Here is an 18,010-nt window from a genome sequence, read left to right as displayed (position 1 = left end):
TGTAGCGCCTCTTGTGACAAGGGAATTCAGGTTCGAACGAGGTCGTGCTACCGCCACCTTATGGTAGGACAACACCGGTGCAAAGGCGGATGGAAAAAACAAAAGAATTGTTACGACGCCATATGTCCTTGTAAGAAAACTGTTTGTCAGCCGTATCTGTAGTTGCTAAACCAGTGATGTCTCTTACTGTAGATTCTCATTTAGCCGCAGATATTACCTAATTTTAGAAAACCTGTTCGTATACCTATTTGTATAGGTTTAAGAAACAGAGAGACTTAAATACAGACTGTCCAACAACTGTCCAAATAACGTATATTAGTATGGTATTTATTTATTGCTTTGGCCTGTAGTGAAGGTGGTTTTAAAATTATGTTAGCTTGAGCTATAGAGATAGGGAAGTTTGATTGAAACAAAATATGTCCTTAACACTATGCTGTTGTAAATGTATGGTCTCGATAAGGAAACAGGTTTTTGAATCGCAGTTTAATCTGCGGTTTATTATAAACGCCGCTCATTAGAGTCAGATACTCTGCTGTTGATAATTAAATCTGTTAAACAGCTCACAACTTAGAACTGTTCAAAGTAAGTAAAAGTAGCATTTGCCAATGACTTAATTTTCTAAACTATTTGAAACTTAGCATTAAATAAATTTCTATTATGCTGAATTTCCGAAACAGAGCCATTTGTCAGGATAGTTCGTCTTTTTTTTTAAATACATTCACATACATCCTAATCGCCGTTTAAACATTAGACTTTAAAAGCAACAGCTTACTATGCCAGATCACCTTGATTTGTTAAAAATAAATTCTATCTTGTATAGCCAAAAAGCTGAAAAAATAACTAAAGTCAACAGTCATAACAACTTACATTCGTTTAAGAAGCGAAGGTTCCAGCTGTTGCACAAAGCAGAACTGGCAAACCACAGGCAGAATCCGGCCCGCGAAGCAAACTTACTTTTTATAAAAACTTTTAACAGAAATACGTCCACGTGTTTTGGGAATATTTTGTGTATTTTAAATTCCCTTCGTATCCGGCCCGCCAACACATTTCTATTCTAGCCATGCGGACCCTTGTCAATAATAATTGCCAACCCCTGCTCTATGATAAATGAACGCTAAATAATTTTATTTTATTTAAATTGGGTTAAAAAATGTACCATCATTATGTTTGTTGTATTTACTTGACTTTGAAAAACAACATGGCTTCTTACTAAACAGTCGAGTCTTACTAAACAGTCGAACCCGTGAAAAACTGTTTTTACAAATTCAAGAATTCAGGAAAATTGAGGAAACTCCCTCTGTTTTACAGCTTACTTAGGCTGGCCCCGGATTCACTTCTACGGACGGTTTGTTGCCAGCACGCCCACCACCAACAACATACGCTGCTACTTCAACATGGAAGCCTTCTGTCCGACTTGCAACACATACAGGCAGAGGATGGCATTGCATAGAGGCGATGTGAGTGAGTTCGAACACAAAGTCACATTGGATCGTTCTTTTTTCTATTGTAACCAAAGTAATCCGAGTGGTACTGACTGACCAGTGTTGTAATGACAAGTCAATAAAGTGCACTTAATCACTGATTTCAAATTACTTGACTTGACTTAAGTCTTCTGGGCAAACTGACTTTACTCGACTCAAGTCTTTTGGGTAAATGGGCTGAAATGAAATGTTTTCATTAGGTATCTTTTTATAAAATTGTGTTATTTATCCTAATTTTTGCACATTTGCTTGTTGTATGATGTGTTTTTCTTATTTTTTAGTTCAGTTATTTCTTATAGTCATAGGAGTTTAACAATCTTAATAGCTTAACTTTGCATTTTTATGAGAAGGGCGTGACATATAGTTGACTTGGTCTAAATACGACTTGACTGGGACTTGAATGGTCATTTATTTAAACGGATTCGACTGGAACTTAAGTCATTTTAAAATCACTTTTTTACAACACTGTGACTGACCTATATACATCGCATTCTTTCCCTGTTACTTTTGTCCATTTTTTGTTTTTAATCGCTTTTATCATTCACTTGAACATTTTATTAAAACAAATTACCAAATTAAGACTTGCGAAACTTTAATGACAAAATAACACAAAGTTATCGTGATATAATTTATTTTAAACGTCTAATAAAAAGTTAAACGTGCTGCATTTTTTCTAGTAAGCAGGTAAGTATCGAGCACAAAGAATATTGCCAAACCTTTGCTAAATGATTTTCAATCGCTTCTTTGAAAGTAACTATACCGCTGCTCTTTTTTCGATACGTTATTATTTTCGATATGGTAATTCAATTTCTTTTGACTAATCCATTTCAGCTCTACATGCATGATGCCATGTCAGGCAATCCGATGGGAAACGGGCACTTTTATTTTGAAAAGACCTACACAGTTGCGGAGTGCTTTGAGCCAACGAAAAAGTGCCGGGGTGCGACCATGCGTTCAGTAGGCGGTGAGTAGTAATTGCGCCAAACCTTTTGGGGGGGTATTTGTCCTTAAAAATTAAAGTTATCGTCATTGCAAAGGGGAACATATCGAAATTAAATTAGGGATGTACGATCAGTGTTTTTTTTAAAGTGTTTTGGGGGACCGAAACAAATTTCTCCAGCGGTTTCCCAAATTTTGGACTTCTTTTTGGTATTTAAATGAAACACTTGCGGTCTCATAAAACTACTTAGCGTTCACCCAAACCAAACCTTAAAAAAACCTTTGTACGACAATATCGAACCTTGGCCGATACCAATTAGAAGTATCGGTACTTGTCCGTGTACTAGGGTGGTATCGGCTGAAGTGGTATTTGATTTGTCACACAATTTAGCAATTATGCCTTGAAAGGTAAATTCATCAAAAAACTAGGAGGACAACAACTTATGGTATTCAAACTTCTTAATACTAAAACGAACTTCGGCTTAATATAATCTGAACAAAAATTATCTTAGTTTAAACAATTGTGTTTGATTTAGCATTAGGATATCTGATCGGATCGCGTTCGTTTTGTCTTGATAGGAGGATACCGGGATCCGATTAAAATGTCAAGTATCGAACATCACCAATTTTAATGACCTTTTTTATTGAACAAAATTAGGCCTGAGATTAATTAATGATAAAGCAGCACGAAGCTGTTTAAGTTTCCGTTTTACAGATTAAAGTTTTTAATCAGACATAATGCATCCTTCAGGCTCAATGTAGTTCAGCAATTAAACCTTTGTGGGTTTTCTTGGGTCTTATAGTATAGGAAGAAAACCGAAAATACCCACATTTTTTCTCGACTTCTTCGCTCAGGTGTTAGCCATGGGCGGATGGTGGATCTTGATCCTGATTGGCAAGAAGCATCCCAAGTGATAGGATACCACCTAGTGGTGGACGGCGTGTTGAAAGCTCTGATGCTTCCCGCTCAGATTCACTACAACACTTACCGTTTTCCGGGGTAAGAATATCAAGTTCAAGTTATTGACCGGGTTGGTGCTACTTTGTACTGTTAAGGCCCGCTTAAACTACAGCTGAAATGAGCTGAGCAAAGCGTAATTTGCATTTAAAATCTATTGTGGCGAGCGTTTCATGCTTTGCTAAACTCAAGCCCGGTACAGCAGCTGCAGCTAGCTTAAAGTTACGATTTGCTAAACTTAAGCCCAGGGCAGCTATTGAAACACGTTTCGTTTTGGAGCGATTTTTACGCTGAGCGCAGCTCACTGCAGCTGTAGTGAAAATAATTTCACGCCCGGTGCAGCTGTAGTGTAAACGGGCATTTAGTATTAGTTAATTGTACTTGTCATTGCTTGTATGGCGTTATGCAATTTGGGCTGCTAAAGTCCCAGCACTGACCCGGCCAATACATGGGACCTGTTGGTGTGCTTTACCGTTAGCCGGTGCCACTCGGCATTAAGCTGACACCCAATAAAACGGATGTGGTGACTTAAAGTCAGTCCGCTGCGTCAGCAGTTTTCTTGACCAGATTTACTCTAGTTTCACATTTAAACAATGCCTTATAATTCTGCAAAATATGAAACAGCCTAAATTGTATTTGTCACGCCATGGAGTTATAATGACGCGAAGTAGTCTTTGTCGATGGTGGATACGAAAAAAATTGGAGTTACCCTGTGTACGGCTTTTTTCATTTTTTGACGAAAACTTAACATGTTCAATTTGTTTTTAGTTTAGTTTTGAGTGTTTTGATTAACGTGGTTTGATAACCTAGCTCAGTCTAAGAAAATGGAAAAATGGAATTTACTCCCCTAACAGTTTTTCCACCTAATTGCAAATTGCCAAAAAATGTAGGAAGCTCGCAGCCCTAAATTTGTATTTTAGTACTTTCGAATAATGTTTATGAAAAGACTATAGTGGTTAATGTAGCCTAAGCTGAAAAGGCGTTATTCTACTTCTAATTATTTTGTTGCAAATTGGGTTATCGCGGTTTCTCAAAATTACTTGCTAACTTTGTGATGCCATTTCTAAAAATTTTCAATCGTTCCGTGTAAAAAAAATGATCGTTTCGGAAAAAAGAAAATACCCCCCCCCTCCTTCCTCACGTGTGGCACCTTTAAGACACTTTTAGTAATTTCAAAACAGCACTGCGTTGTTTTCTTAACCTTTTTCACAAGGTTAAGTACCACCGACGTAATTTCGTTGCAGTTCTGGGGATCTTGGAATGTCCCCCAACCTCAAGAGCAAGTTGGTGAACGTGGAATGGCTGAATGACAAATATAAAAGCCAGTTCAAGAATTCCAGTTCCCTTTCGATCTCTTTTGTACTGGACAATTTGTAAGTTTCTTGATAAAACTAGTACTGAAAGTAACCGCCCTTCTTTTTCTTTATTATTCGTTTTTCTAGCGATTTCATTTTGCCGCTTGAACCACAGCTTAAATAAATAAATACAAACTTTTATTCAAAAAAGCAGCTCATCTTGTGATTTGATTTCTTTTCAACGTCTTGGCAAACCTATACAAGTCGCTTTCAGGATAAATGACGTCAAACGCTTATCGTATGACAAAACATAAAGAAAAAAAACGAAAAGAAAATACGCTAGCAACAACGCGATAAGACTGAAGAAGGCAACTTGAATAGGGTGGCGAATCGTTGGAGAATATAATTATTACAAGAGCTGTTTTTGCTTAATATTATGCCTGGCAACAACAATTTATATATTAACTACAAGCTATATTCGAAAGAGAACGTCACTATGTGACTTGCCTAAGACTGCTTGTTTACGATATGCTATAACTTGATAATACCAAGTTTGGAAACTTAAGGCTGGCAAACGTAAAATATAGTAGCGTTTCGAAATTAGTTTGTTCGAAATTAACAACAAAAGTCGGCAAATTCGCGATACCTATACTACGGAGTAAACTTTGTTTTAACATATACATTTGATTTAATACAACTACAATAAACCAAACAGCTACAGTTTGACATATGTCTATAAAAACGATTTACAGTTCCGCTTGATATTTGGGATTTGCCAAAATTGTGTGTAAGAAAAAATATTTTGGCATTCCATATCGTATTGTTGAATATCGAATCCAAACTGATACATTCAGACACTTAAATGACGTAACTTTTTTTATTTACTCAGCGTGTACGAGTTAAGGAGCGGTCGGTTGACCGGCACCATTGGGATGACGTCATCAGACGACCCGGTCAATCTTTGGGGTGGTCGGGTGATGAGAACGCACACGCCTAATCTGGACCCCAAATGGGAAGTCCCATTCAACTTAGACCTGCGGGAAATGGTGCGGGTTTGTTGCTACAGCATATTTGATTTTGAACGTTAGAACATTTCTTTATTCATTTTCCACGTAAATACTTTAAAATGTATTCCACACGGCCATGAAAATCAGACATTCTTCATCATTGACTTTAAATAGTAAAAAAAACATCACCGGTTTAACTTAGAGACATATGGTATATTGTGTTACTTTTCATTTTTGATGCACTTTACTAATCATGCGCTGTAAAGTTAAAAACCACGAAACCAAGACTTCGGAAAGCGAAATGTGTTTTCAGTAATTTTCCTTCTTACAGGATTTACCAAAGTTGTCTTGCATTCCACAGCAAATTGTCGCCGACCTGTCTTTTGTGGTGAAAAGCAACTTCAACGAAGGTTTCAAATTCTCAACGCTGAAGCACGTAGATTTCGCCGTTCTCACGCATCGAGACCTTTGCAAAGACCAAGGCCACGACTGCTACTCGCGAGCGCTCTCTTGCGGCGGTTATCATTTTTATTTAATGACCACAGGAGGCGCTCTGGACCGTGTCCACCAGAACGACTACTGGTAGAGTATCCTTCACGCCTAAAGGCCCTGTTTGTGTACATAAAAATAAATAGCGTACGAGACGATTCCTCTAATCCTAAGCTTTGTCTTGAAAGATATAGTTTTTAGAGTAATGCTGTATATTTTAGTTTTAATAACACTTGTAGCACAACTTGGTGACACTAGTATGACACTTGTTTTTTTTAAACGCCATGTCTCAAATTCGAATACAAACTGCGAGCTACTTTAATCAAAAACAATTTAACTGTAAGCAGAATAGAATAGCCTCGTAAAGTAGCCCCTTTGCCTGATCACACTTTTAACGGAGCAACGTTTTCAACCGATCTCTTTTTTACAGTGGTCAACCGATTTTTAGACATGTACTAAACCTGCTATTCATCTTAAGGTACCACTATCTTGGTGGGATAGTACAGCTGCCACTTCATGGAACACCTGATAGAATCCTAGATGCCTTAACTGACCACCGCGTGGCCCTGGTCAACCGCTCCGCCTTGGCCAATGAATTTTCCGACCGTAGCCGGCGCCTCCGCTATGATCTTTGCGATATGTTACCACACCACTGCTACGAGTACAACGGCAACAGTGTGGGCAGGTGCAACGTGGTGGCACTGGAAAACCCGTTCGGTTTGAATTTTAAGGTGATTTCGTACGCCAAGTTTCATAAAGTGTACACCAGGGCTTCCGAGTCAGAGTCGGGCTCGCGACTTGACGGAGTCATGCAGTCAATTTGGCAGAAGTCGGATTAATAAGACTACTCAAAACCCGTGTGTGACGTGCGCTTATGCAGAAGTAATTTCGCAACCGCTAAGGCCGCCGCTCACTGTAAATCGTCATGGTCAAATAGCATAGGGCGGAATACCGACGCATGTATTATATATATATATATATATATATATATATAAATATATTTACCACCCCTATACATGGATTAATGTAATTGTGCTATACAATTGTCTGTTATAGTTTGGATATTTCAATTGCGACTTGTTTTATATTATGTTTATGGAATTCACTTTGTTTTTAGCTTTCTATGTTAATGACTGGACCACAACTCTGACCGAGATAATCGCAGGTTTTTTAACTTAAAAGTTTTACTCGCAGACGATGGGTGAATTTACCCACCGCCTGAGTCGAGGACAAACATGGAAGATTCCCACCTTGGTCACTAGCTTCGGAAGGCCTCTTCAGGGAGCCAGGCTTGATTTAAGTGCCGTGAAAAAGTCGAATTCAAAGACCAAGTGCGTTTATGACCCGAAGGTTAGTTTGTAAAAAACATTGGGATAAACTTTTTTTTTTTTTTTTGCTGCGTGTTTTGCGATTGAAACGTATGCAGTGTTACGTCGTATTTTTTCAATCAGTACGAGAATCTACTTTTGATGGATACGAAGACATTGAAGAACATTCATGTTTTGCTGTTACTGACCCGCTAACGTGTACTTGAACAATTAAAACTTAACTTGCCGAGAAAAGCCTGATTGGACGTTTGCTTAAAAAAATATTTATGAAATACTTTCGAATAAGGAAACTGTTGCTGCCCTTATGCGACACATATGATATCTTAGCATTGATCGACAAAAATTTCTGCCGATAATTTCGATCCATCAAGATACAACCTTAGTTTTTTGGCCAGTCAGAATATAACAAATGTAGTATGGTTTCCAAATGTTTTATTAATGCTTAGTGTTTTTTCTTAGCCCCGTTTCAAAATTATACTTGTCTTTAACCAGGTAAATTATAAAAACACAAACTTACATACCAAGTAATGAGCGCCATCACAATCGTCGCTGATTTAAAAATTACAAAAGTGAAGAAAAAAGTTTAAAGCCCAATTTTTCGTAGCAGTCAAATAGCTAGTAGAGAATCCTCGACTTTTTATTTTGAGTAATTTCACCATAGCATGATGCCACCAAGAAGACACTTGTATTCACTTCCTTCTGTTGTGGTTTAAAGTACAAAAAAATTCAGTGCGATGCTGAATTGTTGAAACCTGGCCAGACGACAATTGTCACATTTTTCGTCAGCCTAAAGCCCAAAACGCGACCCTCAAAAAGTTACAAGTAATAATCATTCATTAGATAATATTTAAGATTATTTAATTTTTTGGTTTGTCTCGACCAGGATCGGCGTAAGTCTTTTTTACAGATGACGTTATTGAACAAGTAAACTTAAAATACCTTCAATTTTCGGTCCAGAAACTATTAAAAGTGAAAATTGGCCTAAAATTTATTTTTATTTAGACGCGCTTCGTACAACAGCATTAACAGGGAGTTTCGCAATATCTAAATTTAAAATTGTGCAACAAAAAATATTAAGTACACTTAAAACGAATCAAATCTATCGTTTTAAACTGCGTACGTTCTTTCATTTTATCCCTATTTTTCAAATTACATGAAAACTTGCATTGATCTTAAATTTTCCAACTTAATTGATAACAGGTGGTCCTAAACAAAATATAAAAATTATTTTTACCAGTCTGTATTTTGCTCCTAAAAACATGTTTGCCTTGTCTACTATTGTTTTTTCATGCGCCAACAGATATTTTTGCCGCCAGAAACACGCGTTTGCCCTGTTTGCTTGATTTTTGTCTCGCCCCAACAGAATCAGTGCGACCCGTACCTGTCGTGGCCCCAAGACGCCCTGGAAATGAGCAAGAACGTGATTACCGACTTCAACGGCTTGGGAACACTCTCTGTGCACGTGACCAGAAACATCGGACACCCGAGACGATGCGGATTGGATGGACAGGTCACTATTACGTCATAATATAGTAATCACTGTTGTAAACAAGTCATTTTTCAAATGATCTAAGACTCAGTCAAGACGTTTGTAAAATAACGTGGATCCAAGTCACGTATTTTTTAATATATAACAATTAAGTCACAACCGAAATACTGAAGACGAGTCCCAGTTAAGGCATATTTAGAGAGCCAAAAATTGATAATTTATTCCGATTACAAGAAACTATTAAATATTTGGTTAAACACATTTCAATACAAGTAATAAAAAACACTTTAAGAAACGTTCTCACATAAAAAAGTCATTTAAATTTGGGCGAATTAACCACTATAAGGCCAGTGTTTCTCAAACCTTTTTCGCGGCGAACCAATTAACAAGCGAAAGAATACAGACAAGATTTGGCGACCCAATCCTCTACCCAGAACTTTTTGTAAGCTTAAAGTGACCAAAACACAAATACAAAATTGGGACAAACAATTTTAAGTTTGATTTTCATATCTTCATATTGCTTCCGCAATTGTGTCAAACTTTGAAGAAGTTATGTTTATAAAAAATATACAAAAATCAAATCAAGTTATCGTGTGCAATCGGTGAACCAAACAAATTTAAGCGGCTACCCATTGGTTGAGAAAGACTGACTTAGGTCATCGCAGTAAACCCCGGCAGAAGTTACATTTTGCTTGTTGACAGGTTATCAGGGTCGCAGAACATGTGTAAAACTCACTTCACCAAGATCTTTTCATGCAGGAAATGTTGTCTTTTTGCACAAAATAGCGACAAAACGTCGTCAACAATGGTCAGCACTAAATGAACGACCAAAAAATTAGTCAATTCACAACGATTGCCGCACGACTGTCTAACTCTAATAAAAATCAGCAATTATTGGAAAATGGATGTAACACTAACAACCCTTCACGTGTTGAAGAGTTAAACTTCCGCCCGTTGTATGCTTATTACAAAACTCTAAAAGAAGCCTTGTTTCTTTTTAGATTTACCCGATGGGTATCATTGCAAGCTACACTTCACCCAGCGGGGTAAGGGTCCGTGTGGGGGACGGGGGTCAGTTTTCGGGTGATTGGTCACCCGGATATGACAAAATGCTGAAGCAGTGTTCGCTCACTTCAGGATACTACACTTTCCCTTTCGCGTTGAAAGTTTTTAGGTTCGTTGTACTTGACTTAAAAACGATTAGATACCGGTATACTTAAAAGCAATGGAAAACTTAGACGATGACAACAGTAAATAGTTTTGTGACAATTTAGTTTGGATGTCGTTATTTGTACGTTGTCTCTTTATATTTGAGGAGTTTATTTAAGGAACAAAATTGATTTGAAGTCACATTTAGACTCCAAAAGCGGAATTTTTTTATCGTTCTTTGTATCTAAAACAGTTTTATTCAAATTATCGAAGTTTATTTTATACCAGTGGTGGTCAATCTCCTTTGGCCTCGTGCAACCATGTTTTTTACTGTAGCTTTGTATAACCTGATTTCAATAAAAAGCGATTTACCCAAACGTACTCATGTTTATCAAAAAAAAAAATATCGCTATTTCAATATTTGACAAAATACCCGTCAATACATTGCAATCACAAAGAGATCAAAAATATTTTACATTAGTTCTCTATCGCCGTCGGTAATGAAGAAGGAATGTCCAACTTGGGATGAGGACATCAGGCCCATCTTCCAGTTCTACTACAACATGTTCCCTGTGATGGCCCAACGTGACATCATCAACCTAAGATCGATCGAAAGCGTGAAGTAAGATTTTTGAAGAATAACCTTTAGAGTTGTGAAGTAGTTTTGCAGATTTAACGCTAATGGATTTAACGCTATATTACATTATATACGGTATGTGCAAATAGTTCTATCGACTGAATTGTTTAACAAGGTACTTATGTAATTCAATAACCCTGAATCAAAATGCGTATAGGTGTAAGGGAGGTCAACTGCATTCTTTATATTAAGGGTTCTAAAACAATTGGTTTGGTTCAATGATTTAAGGCTAAATTTAAGTCATTTGTTGTAAAACTGAAGTCAAGTCAAGTAACTTTTCCAAGACGATTCAGGTCATTTAAAACCGTGGTCTAAGAGCGCTTTAGTTAGTCAAAGACTTTCATTAAAAATTTATTAAAAAGACAATAAGATACTGAAGCTATTAACCATTTAACAGTAGGTAATAAACTTCCCCGCACCAATTAAGGGTATTTTTTATTAAACGATTTAAGCGTTTGATTTAGTTTCGCATTGCCAAACGAGCATATAATGTAAGGCACACCATGAACGGATCTATAATGTAAATGTCAATGTCAAATAGATCTAGTAAATCACCACCATCTCAAAATGGCGTTTGGATACCTACTTGTCATCTTCAGTTGACTTCATTTACTTTAATTCATTAACTGATGATGATACAAGTGTTTATCGAAACGTCTTTTTAAGATGATGACAATTTACTCGGCCTATTTGGCTTTAACATTCATTTTCAACTAAATTCATAGGTGAAAGTTTGTCGAACAAGCAGTTCTCTATATTACAGGTCCAAGATGCACCTGATCAACATGTCGATGTTCACGTACGGTTGGAACGACGCCAACTTTATGCCGACCACTCGCGATCTTTCGCCCGATAAAACCGAGATCGTGCGAAGGTGGATCGAGTGCGAAGTTGTGGGGAAACCCAGAACACCCAAGAACCAAACGGGGTGAGAATATATGTTGCTTTTCAAAGGTTTTAAACCAGGGCTTTAGAGTCGGTTGAAAAATACCCAAGTTTGACTTTAACCGAAAAATTACGTCGAGTTCAAATTCTTAGTCCCGAGTTCCACATCAGACTCCGGCAAAATGTGCTTTTTCGGCGAGTCCTGGGTCCGGCTCCGATTATACAGCCTGTATTTCACAGACATAAGTGGCTAAAATGGGGTGGAGATACAGCAATCCATTCATAGTGCTGTCGATAATTCATCCACCCGTAATACGTGCTTGGAAAACATTCCACCATTTTATATTCACCTTTACAAGGTACAGTATGCGGTCTTTTCTTTTGGCACTGCGCAATGCGCATGCGCACGTCGGACTCGGGAATCGAGTAGCCGGTTGTCTTACTCGAGTCCCGAGAGCGCGAGTAGTTTTTCTATCGCAAGAGTTTAGGAGTTTAGGAAAGTGTAAATTTAAAGTTATAGCAACAATAAAATGGAGCGAATTATAAATCTGCAACATAGGATTTTTTTAAACCTTTAAATTTCATCTATTTTGTTTGTTTAAGCATAGCATTGGCGTCATTTAGTGTCGTGTAGTATCGCGAAAGTTTTTGTCTAAAGTTCAGGACACCCCTACTTTAAAGTGCTATTTGGCAACAAATTGGATACAGCGAACCTCAGATACCTGCTGGCTGGTATCAATCAGTCTTACAACTTCATGTTTACTGTTATTTAGTCCCGGTTTTCTAACTGACTGTCCCAACGGCCGTTTAACTCGGGAGTCGTATTGTTTTAGAAAGTTTCAACAATCGCGCCACCAAGTGTGCGGGACCGCAGCGGCCCTGGAGAAGACGCTGACCGACCTCCGGCGCCACTTCCAGACTGCGATGCTTGTCGAGCTTTACACAATCCCTCCTTACCTGACCGCCTTTTTCTCACTCAAGCGTGACCGCTTCAAGCAAGTCTCCAAGTTGCTAAAGAGGTGATACTTTTTTTGTATTTGAAGAATTAAAAGAGATTCCAATGATTATCTTTTAAGTATTTATCTATGCTTTCGTTTCAATGTTGTCTTTGTTGTATCTGCCCTGTCATGCCATTTTTTGGCCACACGTTTAGGGATTTAGGGCTGGTAGTTAGTAAAGGCGGGTTTAAAAAGACGTAAATTTGCCGGCTAACATTGTTTTTGTCTTTAAAAATAGGACTAAAAAGCATAACGGAACGACAGTGTTGTAATGACATACATCAATCAATGACTTACATTAAGTGCAAAATTAACAATTTATTTTGATGAAAAATCGAAAATGACTTTAATCGTATATAAATTACCTGTACACAGCACTGCGAAACGGAAATATATGAGGAAAACAACAGTTTTCTAAAATAAAAATGAATAAACAGTGATGTTTTGCCTACAGTATTACAAACAAGGATTTTTTTGTTTACCTATACCCCACTAACCAACCAACCACATGAGAACATTCCTAGCTCCAAGGAAAACATTCAAATAAACATGTTAATTTATGCAATGAAAGCTTCACTTGAGCGTTTTGTTTTATACCTCTATTTTTTCTGATTTGCTCTCTTTAACTCGTTGCGGCAAATATTTCAACGGGGGAGATGTTGAGGGCGTGACAAACAACAGCGAATTTACAAAACCTTGTACAAAACCTTGTAAACTTCCCAATTTTTAAAGAAACTCTGATTTTTTATCTAACTTAGCGTTATTAACACTTTCCAATCCAATGGCAGCATTTCAACGGAAGAAATGCTTCACTTCAGTTTGGCCGCAAACGTTCTTAATTCGATCGGAGGAAGTCCCAATTTAACAAACCTCGACTGGATTCCCAGCTATCCTACGCCTTTTCCGTCTCGGGAATTTTACGAGGTAAAGTATGGAAATCGACAATGCACCATTAGCTGCCGAATTGACCAGTTTAAGTTTTTCTGCTGGCGATTTAAAAATAGAACCCACAATGTAGAATATGCGTTACCTTGAATTTTGTTACAAAGACAAAACCGATTCGTTGCAAATTGTGAGTTTTAGCAAATAATAAAAGCCATAATAGGTAAAAATGCCGTTTTAGTTAACTGACAAACTAACTTTTTTAAAGTTAGCTGTTCTGGTTATATATTAGCCAGATAGGCAATGAAGACATTTGGAAAGTAGTTAACTGGCGTGTCTAACTATAATAATTTCACGGCCAATAAAAAAAAATTGTCGGATATACACTGCTACTTAAAACATACGAATAAAATGTAAGGGTAGCTTGCGTTTACAATTCCTGTAAAGCATAACTTTTTACCCGACCCCTGTAAGATAAATGTAAGGTAACGTTGTGAACAGCTCCATGTCATTCAAATTAACTTGCGACTGTGCTCCGTTCTTTAAAGGACTATGTCTTTTTAGTTGCGACCTGATTTAGTGCTGGAACTGAAGCCTTTCTCAAAAAACCTCATCAAGGAGGTTTTTGCCGAGATTGAGAAACCAGCTTCACCTGAAGTCTACGAAGTGCTGCATTCTATCGCTCTCTTCTGGAATAATCTGCCGACTTCGAATTGCGGCAGGTGGCGCAAGTACAACGATTCCTCAGGCAAAACAAAGTTCAGAGGTAACTGCGTTTAACCTTTAAGAATACGCCTGGTTAAATCGCATTTTGTTTCAATGCTTTCTCACTGACTGTGTCGTTAAAAGAATTTCGTTTAAAATGTAAGAGTTTTGAATAAAGTTTTCGTGTTACCGATGTCAATATCAAGAGGCCCATAACAAGGCCGAGTTAGCAAAGGACTGCATTAAGGAAATTAGTTCACCATTTTACGAATATAAACAAGTTGATATCTAGCTTACCTAACTTTTGGCTTTTCCAATATTTGTAACCCCTGTCGATGTTGAATGATGACATGGTTTTAAAAAAATGTTAAAGTTTTTGCTGATCAGTTGCACTCCTTAAAGGCTAGAAACTTTTATTAAGGCGTTTTTGTAAACATATTTCATATGTTTTGCGTTTCTGAAAACTCGACCACTGTAAAAAAAAAGTACATTCACAAAAATCTCTTAACTAACTAAACAAACAACTTCGATTTGCTTTTCTACTTTCCCGATGTTTTTCGAACGCTTCTTTTCTAAAATCATGTTTAAAAAACGCCGAGACTTGTCAAGTTAATCACAGAAATGATTCAGGGATGTCGCGCAGTTGCTGAAAAATCCTTAAGGGTTTCTAAAGGTGTTTTGCGTAACACAACCGTTGCACAATTATAAAAATCTATCAACGAAATAACATTTTCGTTGCAGATGTCCACTTCGATGAGGAAGAAGAAGATGAAGAAACTTCTGATTCCGGAGGACCGAGATGGTTTGACGTCGCGTCTCAAGCTGGTTCAAAAATAAAGGTGATTTGTAGTTAGGAAAATTTTCTGCGTTAGCTAGGTGATATGCATTTGTTGCTAAAATTTAAAACAAGTTGCAAGATTAAAAGAGAGCGCAAACCAGGCAATACGGGACTCGGGTTGCTATAGTTGAACAGTTTTTTTATAGTGCCAAAGACAATGCTCCTTTGTCAACAGTTCAAACAAAAAAACTATATACAACATTGAATAAAAATCGACCCGGATTTATAAAACCTTGTTGGGTTTCTTTTTTACATACCCAATAGAATACAATGAAATATATTCCAGCGTTATTTAAGCATCCACTTTTCCCGGCAGATTCCCAAAAGCAACTCGAGCTCGTTCTGGAAGAAGGCGTTCCGCATGGCTGACGCAGCGCTCGAGTTTCCCTACATCAGTGACGTGTACAACATAGGAGCCCTGTACGCCAACCTAATGCTGCAGCTCGTGCGAGCCGAGGCCTGCGTCAAACTCAACTCGAGCTCTGCGACACTTTTCACCGCCAACCTCTCGCGACAGCTCGACTTCCGCCAGTGGTACGTCACAAAGAAGCGCTCGAGCGCCTTTCTGTTCCCGGTGTGCGACCTCACGTCCGCCCTGGAGGCCGCTTTCGAGATCGTATACGAGGGCGAGGGCAGCAGCCCGTGCTCACCTTTTATGACGTCACAGAAACAGGCGCGCGAGCTCGCGGCGTCCGTGGGGTCGAACGGCGTCTTGGATGCGTTTGCAGCTGACCCACTTGCGTCAAGCTTCGAGAAGTCGCATTACGTTCGCTTTATGGAGATCGCGCACGGCCGGGAACTGGTGCCAGTTCAAGGGGAGCCACCGGCCTGGTCCGAGGTCCAGTGTCTCCCCCGAATCGAGGGGCTCTGCGGCGTCTGCGACACCAAGAACGCGACAAGCTGCTGGTCGTTTTGCTTTTCCGGCAGGTCGTTGGACTTTGAGGAAAAGGATGGCGTTTGGCCGCTAGAGACGGTGCCTTTTGGGATAAAGTACATGAATACGAAAACGCACAAGCTTAATAAGCGAACCGCCGCAGATCTGGATCAGTTCGACGACCTCTACACCGGCTTGCTACAATGCTTGGGTTTGTAAAGCTGTGCTGTAGCTATTTCAGTCAGTATAGTTGGTTTTATTTAATGTAAGAATACTTATTACTTAAGTGTTGAAATCAGTGTTATGTGTCGGTAACTAGACTTAGGTGAACGTACGTTATTCCGAATCACTTAGTCAAAGACAATTATGTCAATTTTAGATATTTTTATGTGTGTTCAACAGTGCTGTAATTACTGTAGGCCTTTAGGGTGTGAATCCCACCAATACTATTAAGTCAATATTCTAAAAATCTTTGAAATGCAAAGCAGTTTTGCTTTTACATTAGTCAATGATTTTACTTGGATGTACTTACGTCAAAAATTTGAAACAAGGTGACTCATTTGGACACGGCCTACACTTTATTGAGGTAATGATTCGATTTTTAATAAAACTATATAGGTCCACAAATTCATTTGGGTAGAAAGTTTAAAGCCTATATCATTACAACAATTTCTTTCTACACATCTTTAAAAAATTTAACTTTGTAAGGAAACTTTACTATGTATGTTGGACCCAACACAAAACGATTCTATTCTTTTTTCATTTTATCTTCTTTAACAAATCGCTTTTGGTGACGCAGAACGGACCCTAAACGGCGAACCAACGCACATGGCGAAATGCATGGGTGTCATGTACGAGCTGCTGGATGCAGGAAAGCATCTGGCCACACAGCCGCTGTACAAGAACGGTGATCCAGCGATCGGTCCGAATGCTGCTCCGAGGTGGAACTTGAATCAGGACTACTACAGACTGGATGGAGACTTTCTATATACGTTAGGCGGTTTGGGTCAATACTGTTAAACCGTATAGTCTAAGAATAGCTAATCTGTTTTTTTAAGTATACCATCCTCGCAAAACCACAGTTCTATTGGTCAAATGGATTTGAATTGATTTGGTTATTATCTAGGTTTTATTATATTTTTCGAGTTATTCGTATGACGTATCTCAGATATGAATTTATTACTAACTTAAAAAAAGTGTTTGCCATTAATACGTCGAACCTTACTTGTTATATTTTTGGATAATTGGCTTATAACCTTTAGGCAATTACTTCAGATGAGCCACTTTTTAATTAACTTTGATTTAAACCCTTGTGGTTTTTCGTCAATTTGTATCAATTAGAAAAATGAGATTAACTATATTTTAATTTATGATGCGAGGGTGCCGAAAAAGCCTGCTGACCCGCGAGCTGAAAAAAAGATATAGGCGCAAAACATTTTAAAAAAAGACATAGGCGCAAAACATTTGTTATTCGTTTGACATATTTTAATTCTATTTATTTTATTTTCGCACGTTTATCTTTTGTTGCATTTCTGTCTGTATTTTGCCGCTGTATTACATCGATTGTTGCAATATATTTATTGTGGGGAATTTCTTCGCTATTGCAAATGATTTGAATATTACAAATTGTACTGTAATATGTTTGTGCCTTTTAAATGTACGAGTTTTAACAAATGTTCCTTTGTCTCAAAAAGGAGTTATTCAGGCATTGGCATACTTAACCAGTGACCTCTATTTTACCATTTTAATCCATGTTCTGAATCTAAACTGTGCGTCTCGGCGCCCTGGTGGTCTAATTTGTCAAGGGTGCCACAAGAGTGTTTTGTTTCTTAGCTTACTTAACTGCAGTAAGAAAATAGTATATTTTCCCCGGAGATGTGGGCTACATTCTGCTGTGCATCCTGTTATAAATATCTTCCACAAGTACGGTCGTAAATCAGCAAAAAGTAGTAAAATTTTTATCTTTGGTTGTGTCCCAAGTCGATTAAACTTTTCAAAAGGCGTCGCAATTTAAAAGAAACACTTGTTTAATCGAATCTGCATTATGATAAATGCA

General features: G+C 38.0%; 1 protein-coding gene across 1 annotated transcript; it reads left to right on the top strand.

The window, feature by feature from the left end:
• LOC146162564 (uncharacterized) lies at positions 1-16,974 on the top strand. Its single transcript, XM_083385236.1, has 20 exons — positions 1-130; positions 1,309-1,457; positions 2,313-2,445; positions 3,276-3,420; positions 4,623-4,751; positions 5,563-5,719; positions 6,042-6,262; positions 6,648-6,900; positions 7,364-7,504; positions 7,660-7,668; positions 8,861-9,007; positions 9,988-10,160; positions 10,617-10,757; positions 11,536-11,700; positions 12,491-12,676; positions 13,444-13,579; positions 14,102-14,303; positions 14,984-15,081; positions 15,397-16,165; positions 16,754-16,974. Exons 1-20 carry the CDS (start codon positions 61-63, stop codon positions 16,972-16,974), a joined length of 3,645 nt encoding a protein of 1,214 aa, XP_083241362.1. The 5' UTR covers positions 1-60.
• Positions 16,975-18,010: the final 1,036 nt, after the last annotated feature.

The sequence above is a fragment of the Ascidiella aspersa genome, chromosome 3, assembly GCF_963924565.1.
Source record: "Ascidiella aspersa chromosome 3, kaAscAspe10.2, whole genome shotgun sequence".
Taxonomy (NCBI): Eukaryota; Metazoa; Chordata; class Ascidiacea; order Phlebobranchia; family Ascidiidae; genus Ascidiella; species Ascidiella aspersa.
Note: the sequence above shows the minus strand (reverse complement) of the source record. Positions and strands in the feature narration are given on the sequence as shown.

Bases quoted from the DNA above. Each gene is read 5' to 3' on its own strand.
- LOC146162564 (XM_083385236.1), top strand. From the start codon at position 61: ATGGTAGGACAACACCGGTGCAAAGGCGGATGGAAAAAACAAAAGAAT. The intron at 6,901-7,363 runs GTGATTTCGTAC...TTTTACTCGCAG, and splicing joins CGTTCGGTTTGAATTTTAAG to ACGATGGGTGAATTTACCCA. The intron at 16,166-16,753 runs GTTTGTAAAGCT...TTGGTGACGCAG, and splicing joins CGGCTTGCTACAATGCTTGG to AACGGACCCTAAACGGCGAA.